The 14,842-nt window shown below is 41.4% G+C and overlaps 1 protein-coding gene across 1 annotated transcript; it reads right to left on the minus strand.

The window, feature by feature from the left end:
* Window positions 1–1,656: 1,656 nt before the first annotated feature.
* Window positions 1,657–7,582, minus strand: LOC144248252 (3'-5' RNA helicase YTHDC2-like). Its single transcript, XM_085567836.1, has 2 exons — window positions 6,708–7,582; window positions 1,657–6,312 (listed from the first exon to the last, which is right to left on the minus strand). Exons 1-2 carry the CDS (start codon window positions 6,986–6,988, stop codon window positions 6,042–6,044), a joined length of 552 nt encoding a protein of 183 aa, XP_085423962.1. The 5' UTR covers window positions 6,989–7,582; the 3' UTR covers window positions 1,657–6,041.
* Window positions 7,583–14,842: the final 7,260 nt, after the last annotated feature.

Below are 14,842 nucleotides of genomic sequence, written 5' to 3' on the forward strand. Positions count from 1 at the left end.
CCACTGGTGGAGATTCCTTTCTTACATTCTTATTGGAGGTCAGGTGTTGCTACGCCACCCACACCTCCTGGTCACAAGCCAGCCCTCCCCAAAACCCCTGACTACCAAGGCTATTGCAAGGGGCAGGGGAAATAGGACTCTGGGAGGATGTATTACAATAACATCACTATACATTTTTACATCCCCATAATATCTACCTCTTAACAGTGAGAGCCAACTGTTACATGACTCATCTATAACACACAGAACCAGGAGAGAAGGCACTGTTGGCATAACAGCTGAAACAATTCCTGACAAATCTCCCACATGTTTGCACATTTATTGGATATGCCCAGGGCTCCTGAGCATGTACATCTCTGCCTTTATTCCCCTTTGAAAGCAGTCAAACTGGCAGCATCTGCCTGCCAGTAGGAGCTGCTCCGAGCTGGGAAGAAGACTGTTGGTGCTGATTTCCAGAGGCTTCTGTGTCCCAGGAGAAGATAAGGAAGGAGTGGATTGAAAGGTGCTGGCGCTGCTGCTGCTCTGTGCCAGACAGCCCTGGCTGAGCAGGGCACGGCGCTGCAGACTCTTGCTCCTGTCAGAGCTGGGCACACCTGGGAACAAGGCATGGCAACTTGTGGGGAAACCAAGGACTTCATGGGTTCTGCACTGCTCAGCACACACCCAGGCCATCTGTGACCCAGAGTTCTGGCACCTAAAAAGATAAAGCAGACGGAAATAGCTGGGAAAGGTTTCATTTTGACCTTTCTTACCTGTTCACAGAAGTGGCCAAAATGAAAGTTACAGAGCAGGGCCTGATCCTTTCTCCTGCAGGAGGGGCCCTGTACTGGCTCCTGCCCAGGGCTGGTGCCCATGTGCTAACATTCAGCTGAGTGGGAGCAGAGCTCCTGGGGCTCTACAGCGATACACCAAGCCCAGCCCAGTTACCTGGTACACATGCAAAGCTTCAGAAAAAGATTAGAATGGAAAAATGTAACTGTCATGATCATTGTATTTTACTATGTTCACATGCTGTATAGGACTGCAATTTTATGTATTTGTGGTATTTTCACACATTTTAATCTCCGAAATACTGTCAGATACACTTTGATTCCTAATGGAAAGTCTTAAACTATTAATTTAGCTTATAAAATGAAGTTACTGACATTAAATAATATGTACTTTGTAGCGTAGAAGAACACAGTAATAGTATGAGTAATTATGATTGCTTAAGCACAATTGGCTTGGGTCTGTACAGGAATGTGAAATTTTGCAAGAAAATAATATTTTCACTAGGTTTTGTAAAATATTTGAGAAACACTTCTTGTTTGAAAGAATACGTTTCAAACAACCTTTTACTTAGGAGTTTGAGGAAGGTTCTTACTTTTGAGAGCAGTACAATTTTACATTTTAAGAATAATGTAAGCAGCTGATGAACTTTAGAATTATTGCAGACCATATTTAGTCTTTCAGAAAGTATTAGTGATATATATCTGATTCAATGCATCTTTTAGCCAGGTTTTGTCAGTGTAGGAAAGCCTGGTTGTAAAGCTCCCATTGTTGCCATTACAGCATTTATGTGCTGTAAATCATGTAAAAGTCTCCATTTTCCTGATTTCTTTTTTATTACAAGGGGTATTCAAGGGGCCGAATGATTCTTTAATATGACCCACTTGCAATTGTTCTGTGACTAATTCTTGCAGGGCAGTAAGCGTTTCAGTAGTAAGGGGCCACTGATCAACCCAGACAGGTTTATCTGTTAACCATGTCAAGGCTACAACTGGACATTCACCACCCTGCATCACAGTGGCTCCTATTAAAAATCCATAGCAATTCTGTAATAATAGTAATTAAAAATCCCAGTAATTCTGAGGGTCTGATGTTAGCTTGTTGGCCATCGGGATGTTTCACATGAATTACAATGGCTGACAAGCCACCTGTTGTAGAACCACCCAACCCCATCAGTCCAAAACTTGCACGAGTGAGAGGTCACGATTGAGGCCAACGCAGTCACGAGAGTATTGTAGCATCTGCTCCAGTGTCAATCAAACCTGTTACCGATACGGTCCCTGGATGATATCCACTGGCTGTGAGGATGCATGTCTTTTCTGGATGGTTCTCCGTTACTTTCTCAGTCCGGAACACTTGAGGTACTTACCGTATTGGGAACAAAACTCACAGAGGCTACAAGCTGAGTGATGCAAGTTCCTTTCTGAATAGTAATAGGGCACTCATCAATTCATATCATAGCATGACTCTGTCCTAAATAATCAACATCAATAAGTCCTAAATGCACATGAATACCTTTAAGTGTAGTACTTGATATCCCTATCAGAAATGCACTCAATCCACGTCCTATTGGGCCATAGGTGTCATGGGGCACTTTGCAGATTTCTTTTGTCAAAATAGTTACTGTGTCGGTGGTGGGTACATCAATCCCTGTGGACCCACTTGTTGCTCCTGAATACTGTTTGCAAATGGGTAGCTTTACAGTGCTGGGAAGGCCCATAATTGCTGTTAATGGTCGTCAGGTTATTTGTGTCCCCACACACCCCTTCGTGTTCTTCTTCCCATTTCCCTGCAACAGCTGACCATTTGCATGATACTTACTCGTGCACAGTGCCCAAATTTAGCACAATGATTGCACATAACATTGCTGCTTGCATTTGACTTAGATGTTATTTTCTGGGTATTACACTGTGCCCTTACATGCCCTTGCTGTCCACAATTACAGCATTTCGGTGGTGGTCTTAGAACTGCAGCAAGAGCTGTCATTTTATGCTCTACTGAACCATCTTTTGAGCAAGCAGTAACCATTTCAGGCAATGTGGGCTCCCCAGGTAAGGTGTCAATAATCGTTCTGCAGTCTGGGTCTGCACTTTCTTTCACCAATTCTATACACAATCTATGTCACAAAGGTTCATTATCTACCTGTTTTTCAATAGCTGCAGCAAGCTTTTCCACAAACTGCAAAAATGGTTCTCTCATCCCTTGTTGTATAGTAACATATCTCTGTTTTGGAGCTGCCATTTCCATTGTTTTAATTAAAGCACTCATGCCTATTTGCCGAGCTTGTGTCAAAATTGAAGGATCCCACCTTGCCTGCAAATCTGGGTTAGCAAAAGGCCCAGTGCCCAATAAGGCATCAACACCCACAGCATGACGAGTCGTGTTGAGGCAGCTGCATATTTGTTAAAGCTGTGAGCTCAGCCACTCACCTCCGAGTTTCTTGAAACACACCATACTGTACTGGTTGGAATAAAACTGTAGCAAGATGCATGATGTCATAAGGTACAAGCATACTGCATTAATTACATGTATTAATTGCATTACCTCTGAGGAATTAATACCAAACTGAGCCACTTTCAATTGGAGATCTTGCACAACCTTCCAGGCAAAGACATGATGACTGTCATCCTGCCCTATTCCAGGAACTGCATTAAAAACTGGAAAAGCCATAGGATTATCACAGGCAACATTTGCCTTAACACTCTCCTCCTGAGGTACTTTTGGGGCACCAAATCTTTCTATTAGGTCCCAATTTTTTTATTCAGCTGCTTTCTTCCTAAGAAATTCCCAAAACTTCTGAGGCTGTCATGGAAGCACAGTTACTTGACACAGAGGCAAAGTCCATGGGGCAGTAGGGCTAGATCTCTTAGAAGCTGAACTGCCAACAGTTCCCTGCCCCACCTCAGGTGTTACTGCGGGTGACTCTTCACTTGATTTCCTGTCACTGTCCAGCAGTGGAGGATACGACCTTGCAACTGTTCATGCAGCTCAGAGGGGGGCGGGGGGCAAATGGCTGGGCTAGAGTGGAGGGGTGTAGGTCTTAGATTCAAAGAAAAACCATAAATTTCTAACCAGGTAGAAGCTTGAGAAAGTGTTGAGAAAGAATGTAAGTTCTTTATCTCTCTTGTTCACATTGTTTATAATTAGGTTTTACTACTGTACGTCATCCACTGCACACCAATAGGGTGACATGTTTTCACTTCAGGACCAATAGAGTTGGTCTGCACAAAGCTCTGTATAAAAGAGTGATGTATTTTGAAATAAATCAGTTATAGTCTCAGCCTTCTGAACAAAGTCTGTTCATTCCCATCCTGCCTCAACAGCGTCAGAGGGGAGCAGGGGGCAGACAGCTGGGTTTGTCTCTCTGCCAAAGACATTTCCGCTAACTGGCGCAGTGGTGCAGTGTATAGAGGCACCGCTGAAAGCTGCTGTGCAGGTGAGATAAAGAGGCTTAGGAGTCTGAGAAGGAGATACTCTGTCAGTCTGCCCAGAAGCCTTAGCAGCTTTCCCAAAAGCTTCAGCATCCAGCCCAGAAGCTCTGGCAACTTTCCTGGAAGCTTTGGTAGCCTGCCTGGTAACTTCCATGGGCACCTGCACTTTCTTCAAGGATGTATGCAACAAGTTCCCCATCAGAGGCCCCATCTGACTCATCCCTCCCATCAGACTACTTTATCAACCCCAAATCTTCATCCACCTTGTACTCTGCTTGTTCCCGCTGTTTTCCATTCCTTTAATGCCTCAAAAGGCGATCTCCAAGTAACAACTAGATTGACAATAGTTTTATCTCCCGCTCAGGTGACTTCCCACAGCTTGTTCCTGACTTTTTTTCCAACCTTTAACACTAAATGCTGTGTCAGGATCAGTAGCAAAATCCTATGATCTAGCCCACAGCAATATACTACAAAGGGCATAGTCTGAAGTAGTAATTCCCTTATTTCTTAACAAAGCTTTCTATGTAGCCAAAACAGTCTCTTCCTCTTTAGATTTATCTCCCATTATCACTAGTTGTTGCCTCACCTGCTTCCAGGTGTGTTGATAGGAGAAAATCAGGTCAGGACTTGCCTGTGGCTTCCACCCGCCACTCTCAGCTGCACCAGCGCCGCCTCCCCCGCCACTCCCCAGCGGGTCAGGGCTGCCAGTCGCTGGGACCCCGCGTGGCTCCAGACCGACCACGCTGCTCAGGCTGCTGCTCCACGCGGTGGGCACCAGCTGTCACTGGTATATACACTGCATCGTGAGGCGGTCGCCACACAAAGCACAGACCACAGGCGGTCTCAGATGGCAACTCTTTATTATCGAACATGACCTTTTATAAACTTTCTAATTGTTTATACTTCTTCTACCCCAACTGTTGGCCACAAAAAAATCAACATAACACCACTGGTGAACAGTAACAGTGACTTTAGTTAACTTTCTGAAAATGCTTTATCCAGCTGCAGTTCTCTCCTTATCTTTCTCCAGTTCTTCTCTCAGCCTCCTTGGTAGCAGCCTTGGAGAGAGCTCTTGATCAGCTTCTTGCCTCTCAGCTTCTTTTTGCTCCTTTAGCTAACAGGCCTGCTGTTAGCCCCTTCCACAGTAATTCATCCATGAGGGGCAGGAAACAAGAATAGGGGGCAGGAAGCAGAATAGGATTAAAAAGCCTAGTGATTAATTAGAATTGGTTAAAATCTGACAGACCTTGAGATGACACCAAAATTCATCATCCTAGAGTGTAGCCTACAGCACACTACTCGCATTTCTATATTCGGGAAACATGTTTTCTTCCTTTTACGCTGTCTTAATTTAAAAGCTGAAAGATTCAAGAGGAATTACTACATCCTCCAATGAGTCCATGAAGTTTCCTCTGAATGATCTCCTTTGTGTTACTGCAGTCTACTATTCAAGTATATAGGGACAACTGTCACAGTAATCTCATTAAAAATGTGTGCTTTGTTAAAATAACCATCACAAAAATCAGTCATAGTAAGGCAGGTAAGACAGAATCAGTATTGATACTGAAAATCTATTATGAATGCAGAAAAAGGCAGAATCCAAAAACTTCAGAAGTATGTATATAATATACTCATTTAGTTGAAAAAAACTTACACGTTTATTAGAACAAGTTTGGGATTTTTTTTAAATCTCATTTTTTCTACTTTGGATAGCTTTACCTCAGCAGTCCATAAATTATTTTTGCTGTATTAAACTAGTGAAACAAGGATATTTAGTCTAGATTTTTAAATTCCAGAAGGAAGTATTATGCAGTGTTACAAATGAAAAGCTACGTTAGATTCCTAATTTATCAGTAAAATACCTAACTGCAGAATGATATCAGCAAGAAATTCTATTATTTTGGAAGAGCAGGGTAGTATGTTAGAGAACTCTACCTTTCCAGACACTGGAGAAGAAGGAGTAGCACAGGGGCTGGAATAGCTACTGCTTTCTGCAGGTTTTACTGAGGACTGAGCTGATCTGTCATCTGAGGATTGTCCGGAGAGCAAAATGTCTTTTTCTTTGTACTTCTTTGGCTGGTGGAGTGCAGGAGAAGAAGATTTCACTGAAACCCTACAAAGGACATACCTTGAGTTTCACAAGCAGTCACTGAACAATTTACATCGACCTGTCCACCTACAGCATGACCCCATGTATTACAGCAACTACAACATCTATTAAACCTAACTAAAAACTCATACTGACCATTCATTGCTTTTTAATGCTACTGTTAAACTTCTTCTGCTACTTCTCAAACATCACAATTCATGGACAATATTCCTGACTGCTCTCTCAAACAGCAGCCCCAGGTATGAAATACTTCTCTTTGGGATTACAATGCAGCATACAACAGTATAACACCTTCCAAATGTACTTCCACTGTTTTCACCTATTACTAGCAGAAACTTAAGTGATACTTGTATACATAAACTGCAACCTACAGTAAGCAGAAGACCTCAGCATCTTACTTTTCAGCATGAGAGGAGTCAGACAATTCTGTTTCTGTTGAGCTTTTTCTGCTGCTGGTTGACTTCCATGTAGATGCCAAAGGAAGTTCTTCACAAGTCACAGGCCTTGGTCTCTGGCCAATTCCTGAAGGCTGCTGCAGACCTGCAGACTGTTCTTCAGCACTCAGAACAGCTGTAATTGCTCTTACAGTTGTTTCATCAACCTGAGACCACAGCTTAGAAGGAGCTCGCATACGACGCAGAAACAAGCTGTGCCACTTCTGCCTGAGCTGCAGCAGCATACCAGCAGCCTGCAATGAATTCCAATTCTGTTAAATACTGATGAAAATTAGATCACACAGGTAAGAGAACCCTGTCTTTTCCCTATCAAGCAACACCTGGCATTCCAATATAAACAGAGCCCAGAATTGAAGGCAAGACTAAGGTCTTGGGGAAGGGGAATAATCCATATTTAAACTATGATGTTAATTTGCTTTCTTTTCCTTGGGTACAAGGTCATTTTGGAAACATTTCATTTAGCTCTGTACTAAACTTAGCTTTGTATTGTAATTCCACAGACTTTTTTTTTCCTTCTTATCTTTCAAGAAAACTCAATCCTTTCATGCTTTATGCCCTTCCTCTCAAATCAGTCTCTACTCATGCACTCTTCAGTATAGTTGATGGAAAAGAGCTCTAAGTGATATTTTTCTTACATCGACACCTGGTCAAGTGTGATGACTAAATTCAGAAGACTATTGTCTAATTCTGCTACCAGAAACGCTTCCATTACGATAAATTTTTAAAAATCACTCTTCTGGACATGACTAGGAGAGAGAGTATTATTATTAGAGTTGGTAAAGTTGTGTGTTTCATGACCCATAAACTGCAGCCACAGCTCCTCAATGATATAAAGACTTCTATTTCAAAGAGGATTTGAAATGTATCCTTCCAAAATCTGACAGCAACTTTCTCTCAGCAACTTCAGCTTCAAGTGCTCCTTTTTTGATCTGATTTTGGTTATCCTCTCAGAGAAAGAAGAACACAATATGCCAATGTGACTGTTCTCTCAGCTCCTGTCCAGATTTTAGCTTATCCCAGCTTGTGCTATGGCCTGATGGAGCACCATGCAGGCAGGACAGGAGGCCAGAAGGAGCAGAAGGGCCCTTATGCTGTCACTGTCACCTGCAGCTTGCTGTCCCTTGCAGTCATCATTTTTTGTCTGCCAGTCTCTTCAGAATCTGCTGACTTGTGGAAAGGGACAAAACTGCCAAGCTCAGATATAAAACATCATATTACCCAGAAAGTTTTTGAAACAGACCCAACAGCATCTGGATTGCTGAGGCTTTCCTGCTCCCTTTTGTGAGAGACAGGACACCCACACCAATATGGAGGAAGAGGGATGAGCACTCTCACTGTTGACTTAGGTGACTATTCTCTTTCTTTCTGCTGACAGGTAAAAGAAGAGAAAGGTATGGGTGACAGGTGATCAAACACTGCAACTTGGATTTTGAATACACAAATTCATGCAACAGACAACTCTGTGCCAAAGGGGATTGAAGCCGTTTAATTCTTAATGAGCTTGTGAAGTAAAGGTTAAATCACAGAGTACCTAGTTCGAGAGACCTAAATGGACCATGACATTCTTGGAGAAAATTCTTGGCTACTCAAATGTTACAAAAACCTTTTCACATCTTTTTACAATTCCTCTACATGAAGCAAACCCAGGAGTAATTTCTTACTTCAGGGTCCAGTTTAAGATGGAGCCATTCATCCAGCTTCAGCAGTGCCAGATCAGCAGACGTCCTGTCCTCCATCTCACTGTCGCTGCTATCATTAGATACCCCTCCCCCTGAATTAAAGACAAAAGGTTCATCAGAATTTCCATATTTTTTCTACTATTATTTCTATACAAAAACCCGCATACTACTATATTACCAGCAATATTTTTCCTTCTAAAATTGACTTTAAATGTAAACATTTGTAAAACTACCTCTTCTTTTCTGCAAATACACTGCAAAGTCTTTGCTCCAGATAGCAGCAATCAAGTAGCCAGACCTGCTGAAGGTCCTACTATGTAAAAACGTGGATTGATATGATGTGACCCAACTCATGTACCTTCACCAGTTTTCACAGGCCACTATACAACTTTTGCCTAAAGCTGTTGGCAAAATCACACATGCCTCTATTTCCTAGTAAAACAGCAGATTTAAAGACCCAGTAAGAAAAAAAAATATGTATGGCTATTAATTAGGATTCTTTATTTTTCTTAAGTGCAATTCAGTCAGCATGAGTACTACTCTAAGGTTCACAGTTTAAAAGCAAGACAGGAAAGCTTTAGAAATAAGTTGGACTTTTAGTTTGATTCAAACTATGACAACTAGAAGCAGTTATTTTTGCTTCCATTCCAACAGGACTCAATTTAAATGAGAAAAAAAGAAGGAAATGTAAATATATTCTCTATTACTTACAGTTAATAGTACAGTTAACTGAAATTAAAAATTATCAGTAGAACATATCTTGAAAATGTATGTGTTAGCTAGAAGCAACATGACTTGTTTGCCATACTGATTGTTTCTAAATTATTCTGTTTGAATAATCTGGTTCAATGATTCAAATAAAGTAGTCTGCAGAAAGAGAACATGCATACTACACTTCTCAGTACCAATACTACAGTTCTCATTAGATATTGTGGCTGCATTCTTTCCTTACAAACTATACTGCAGTTTCTGAGACCCTACGACTGTGTAATTTATGGACTTGAATAGGTAAGGAATCCCAAAATGGAGAGATTTGTTACAGAACCAACAAACTCTTCCTGAATAGCTACAGGAATTATAACAGCGCTGTTTCCAGAATCAGCCAATATATGTATTAAATATTACTTAAAAATAAGCTCTGCATGTCACACGCTGATGTATACCAATGGAAACATCCCAAATCCAGACTCCAGTGTACCTTGAAAGGATGAAGATGCCTGCAAGGCATTACTTTGCAGTCTGGCTGGTCCACAGAAGAGGGCCACGGTGACAGGTGTCACAACAGAGCAGCACCTGATGTTTGCTGTCTTGTGAGCTCTCGTCATTTCATCATATATAAGCCAGTCTGTGGGGAGGGCCTGGATGGCTGCAGCTTGTCCATTTGCTGGGGCAATCTGTGGAAGAGCAGGTAAAACCAGGCTATTGTACCCTCTACCTGTAATTAATGTAAATTTGAACGTATTTCTCATTTTATCCGGAGACACTGTGGGTGCCTCAACCTGGCAGTGCCCAAGGCCAGGCTGGGTGGAGCTCTGAGCAACCTGGACTAGTGGAAGGTGTCCCTGCCCATGGCAGGGGCTGGAATGAGATAAGCTTTAAGGTCCCTTCCAACACAAACCATTCTATGATTCTGTATTTTGAGAATTAAATACATGTACAATTATATACATATAAAAATATACATGCATGTTGCTATCATGCTGGCATGGTAGTGTGGAGGAAGGTTTTAGAAAGGCCTTGGGAATGGTAAACAGAGGAAAAAGATACATTTATGTATGCCCCATTGTTTTAGGAAGGCCCTGGAAATGAGAAACTGAGGGAAAAGATACATTTATGTATGCTCCATTGTTTCAGGAAAGTCCTGCTTCAGCATTCCTCTCTAAACCCCCTTTCTCCCCACCCCTGAGCAGTTCCCATTGGACCTGGCCCCTGGGGCGGTTCTGATGTGTCTAAGATGAAAACTGTCTCTATTGTTTAGACCTTAACTCTTAATTCTGCTGTATAAAACTGTATCTGGGCAATAGCCCAGTGTCTTTGGTCCCTGCAACCGTTCAGGCAATACAACCTCTCTGGACAAGCATACCATTGGTCTCTCTTGGTCTCTTTATCTCGAATCCTAGCGGCGACTGAGGCAACGCTGCCGCTCGGACCGTGCTAACCCAGCCGCTGCCTGGTGAGCCCAGGGCAGCGGGACCGCGGAAAACCCCGGCCCCGAGAGGGGACAGCTAGCCGGAGGGTCCCGGGGGGCCGGGGAGGGACGGGGGACAGCAGCGAGAACCCCCCGAAAGCCGCACATGCACATAAAAAAGTGTGAGAATTCAACCAGATTCATCAATTATCCTACCATGGTAAAACAAAATATGTTGTTTTAAAAAGAAATGTTAAAAATGAGTTTCAGAGAAAAACTTGCTTTTAAGAATAGGGATCATTATATCTTTAAAACAATTTTATAGCAGGGCAGTTTTTTTGCCTTTTTGCCTTTTCCATCTAGAGAAAGGACTAACTGAAACGACAGAAAAATGAATCAACTCCAATTCTATCAGCTGGGTAGAACAGTATTTTCTAAAGCTGTAGTGTTAAATGCCTATACTGCTTTTGAAGTACTGACAAACAGGAAAAGACATTTCTAAAACACGTGACAGATTTTAGTGCCCTTTTTTTTGAACTATGAATTCAAAGTGTCTTTACCTTTTTATATTGAGACTGACCAAGAACAGAGGTAGGATGAAATCGCACTTTCTTCTCCTTTGGTTCCGTCAACACCAGGCTGTCTCTGTCTACATGCACAAGATTGGGATACATCCCAGCCACTAAGGCACCTTTAATTACAGCCCAGTTCTCAGAGTTAGTATTAACATCTCTAATATCAGCTCCTCCTCTGGCTCTCACAAAACCTGACAAATGAAAGAGACAAAACAGTGCCATGTTACCTTGTGTTTGGCTCTCAAAAGGAGTCAGAAACAAAAGGTGAAATAAATGACTTCTTTGTTGCATTTTTCACCACTGCCAACCTTAACAGCACCAAGAAGAAACCATTACACTGAAATCCTTCCTGATAAGGGGTTTCATACTGACACAGAATACCACTATTTTCTACAATATAAAGACATTTCCTATGGGAATAATTCATTAAAACATGAAACGCAGTGGCATGTGGAGATGAAGGTGCTTTCAGTTTGATCAGCCACAATTCCTCATCTGCACCATACCCTGCATGAATGTGTGCATGACAGTGTATTTCAAATTAAGGAAAATTACACCAGTGAACATGATTTTTGTTACAATTTCTATATGCTTGACTTTAAAACAACGTTAAAATTGTTTCCAACTTCTCTACCTGAGGCTCTAAGCTGGCCAAGCACCTGTGTTCTCATTCCTGCAATGATTTCCATTGTGGCTCGGGACAGGAAGTTCTTTTCACAGAAGGCTCTCTCCCAGCCATCACTGCGTGCCTTCTGCCATGCCTGAAAATGTTTTTACATTTGCCTATTAATTTGAAGGACTTAAACTAAAAACTGCAGGTGTTTTTTTAAAGATTACATTTATGTCAATAAAATGAATGCAAAACCCACTCTAAAAGTTAATGTATCAAACCAGATTATTTTTTCTGTTCAACAATTAGATTCTCTTTATGTGCTCACTCTAGTGATGATTATGTCAAATTAAAACAATAAATAAAGATCATTACATTAAGATCATGATTCAAAGTTCAGTGTAGTAGGATGCAAAGAGGCACATTGTTGAAACATTCAAAATTTTCTAGGGTTTGAAACAAAACATACTACAAAAAGGGTTCCCTCACAAATTTATGAGTCCAATACACAGGAAAGGCACTAGGCAAAAAGAAAGTCTTCTCTGAGGACTTAATCACAGTCCGCCACTCTACATCCAACTGGTACATCTGCATTTTGCTTGGGTGATGTGCTGTGATTAGTACTCTCTGAAATGAAATGAAAGACTACCTGGAAAGCCCTGAGCAGGGCCATGTGGTCACTGAATGTCCCGGCAGCAAAACGCTTCCTGCACAGCACGGCTGCACGCTTTTGGGAGGCCAGCGTGGGCAGCACAAAAGGGTCTTGGCAGGCAAGAGCACAGGCAATGGTCAGAACAGGATCCAGGCACTTCAGAACTACAGCATACAACACCATTTTACCGAGGTGTGGCTCTACAGGTAATTCAGTCAGCTGATAACCAAGCTCAGTGAGATCTTCCCAAGGGTCCAGGGCATCTATGGTCTGTTCATAAACAAACAAACAAACAAATAAAGGAGAGGAGGATGGGTACAGTGGACAAAATCAATTTACAGTGAAAGCAAAAAGGATGTGAATAATGGACTTTAACTAGACTTGTTTCCAAACACTGAAGAAGCAAGTCAGACTATTAACAGAGACTTTGAAGCACTCTCTTCCCTTGACATGGAAAAACACATCCCCACACACAAAATGAAAACAGACAACAAGCAAAACTTCAAAACATCCTTAAGTAATTAAAAACAGCTTCAGTACAAACTGAAGTCAGTAAACTGCTACACCACAAATTTGGGATCAAACACAATTACCATCTAAACTTATTCCTTTTCTGACCTTAAGCATATGCACAGCATTTCTCACAGTTACAGCAGGCAGAGGATCAGGAGCTTTCATAAGAAAGTCTACAATTGGACAATTAATTGGAGCCAGAATTTTTGTGTACAAACAGATCTCCTGCAAGGTAAAAGGCAGTACAAAAAAAGATTACCAAGATTTGGAAGCAGCCGCCAAACACATGATTTGTTGCAATTAGTAGTATGGTTTGAGGACATTGTATTTTTTAAAGTTATAGTTTCTAACTGAACATGCACCTGAAGCGGCAGTCTTAGAAGTTCTGGAGATTGAAATTCCAACATATTCTGAAATCGGAGCCTGCTGAAGAGATGAAAGCAGACCCCAGGCTGACAGCGCCCAGCCCTTGAAAATAAAATATGGGAAGTTGTGAAAATGAGGATTTCTTTCTAAAAACAAAACCAAAAGCCAACAAACAGACACAGAAACTCAGAATGGAAAAGAAGAGGCACTACCATGAAGAAAGTGTTGTTAGGTCACATGCAACATGAGAATTTCCTAATCATTAATTATTTTTGAGAGTGTGGCAATTTTTTACTGTAATTTTAACCCAACACTGAGAAATCTGGAGAAAGAAAAACAAGGCTTTTCTAATGTAAAGTGCTGTGGGTTTTTTGCTAACCTAAGACCAGTCCAAATCTCAATCATCCTTTGTTGTAAGGAACCAGTTGCAAACTTTCTTGCTTCCCCTCACATCCCCTAAACAGAAGTTATCCTTGGAGTAAAAGGTAGAATAAAGATGAAGTAACTTGTGAGTGAATGAGGGAGGAATGAGCAAATTCTCTCAGTCATATACATCTATGTGCATACATGCAGCTTAATGCCAATATGATTGATTAAACAGGCATTTGTTGCTACATAAACTTCTGAGCCCTCCCCCACAGTGCTGGGAAGAATATAATCATGGCCTGTTAAGTCATGGATAGCTTGGAGAAAGTGAAATAGGCAGTCCTCTGCCCATACACATGATGTGAAAACATTGTGACTGCGGGTGCTACGTGGGAGAAAGAGGAAGGAGAACAAATTAATGGGGGGAAAACAACCCAGACCTTTGGGAAATGCCTGAGCATCACTTTTCTACAACTTGGGAGATTATTCCAAGGAAATACATGCTGACGCCTACTCGTCTGCAGAGAACCAGTGTTGGCCTCTATGCAACACAACACCGGAATAGGCCAGAAACAATTACTATGTTGTGTGGTTTATTCTAAACATAAAGGACTGTGCATATCTGCAAAATGGGAACCACTATGAGGCATTTATTACCTGCCTTTTCTCTGGATAGCACTGGCTTTTGAAATCCACCCCATTTTTAGCACTGTAGCACAACTCAGTGCATCAAAAGACTTCTAGAAAAACAAAGAAAGGAATACAAACTGAAAACTCAATAGGGTACATGAAATACAAGTTACTAGTTAGTTAGATTACCAACAGGAGTTTTCTAAAAAGTATGAAATAGTAATATATACAGCAGCTTCTGAGACAAAGGTACCTTCTCAATTTCAAGTGAATTAATGAGGGTATCTCCTTTCTAGTATCTTAATGCTCCACAAGTTTTGAAATTCAAGATTTTCAAGGTTTTTGAGACGGATAGCTTACAGTATTTGTCTTAAAACAAATTCATGTTGAAGCCTTTCAGAAAGGACTGTTGCCTGACAGGCACTAGCTCTCAGCTAGTAAAAGCTTTTTCTCACTTTACTGTAAAGTAATAAAAAAAAAAAAAAAGTTCTCCAAAATTTATACACTGTGTGTTTTAGAATCACACTAGGAAAATTTAAGGCAGTCCTACCTCTTTCAC

Source organism: Lonchura striata, chromosome Z (genome assembly GCF_050655825.1).
Source record: "Lonchura striata isolate lonStrDom1 chromosome Z, ASM5065582v1, whole genome shotgun sequence".
NCBI lineage: Eukaryota > Metazoa > Chordata > Aves > Passeriformes > Estrildidae > Lonchura > Lonchura striata.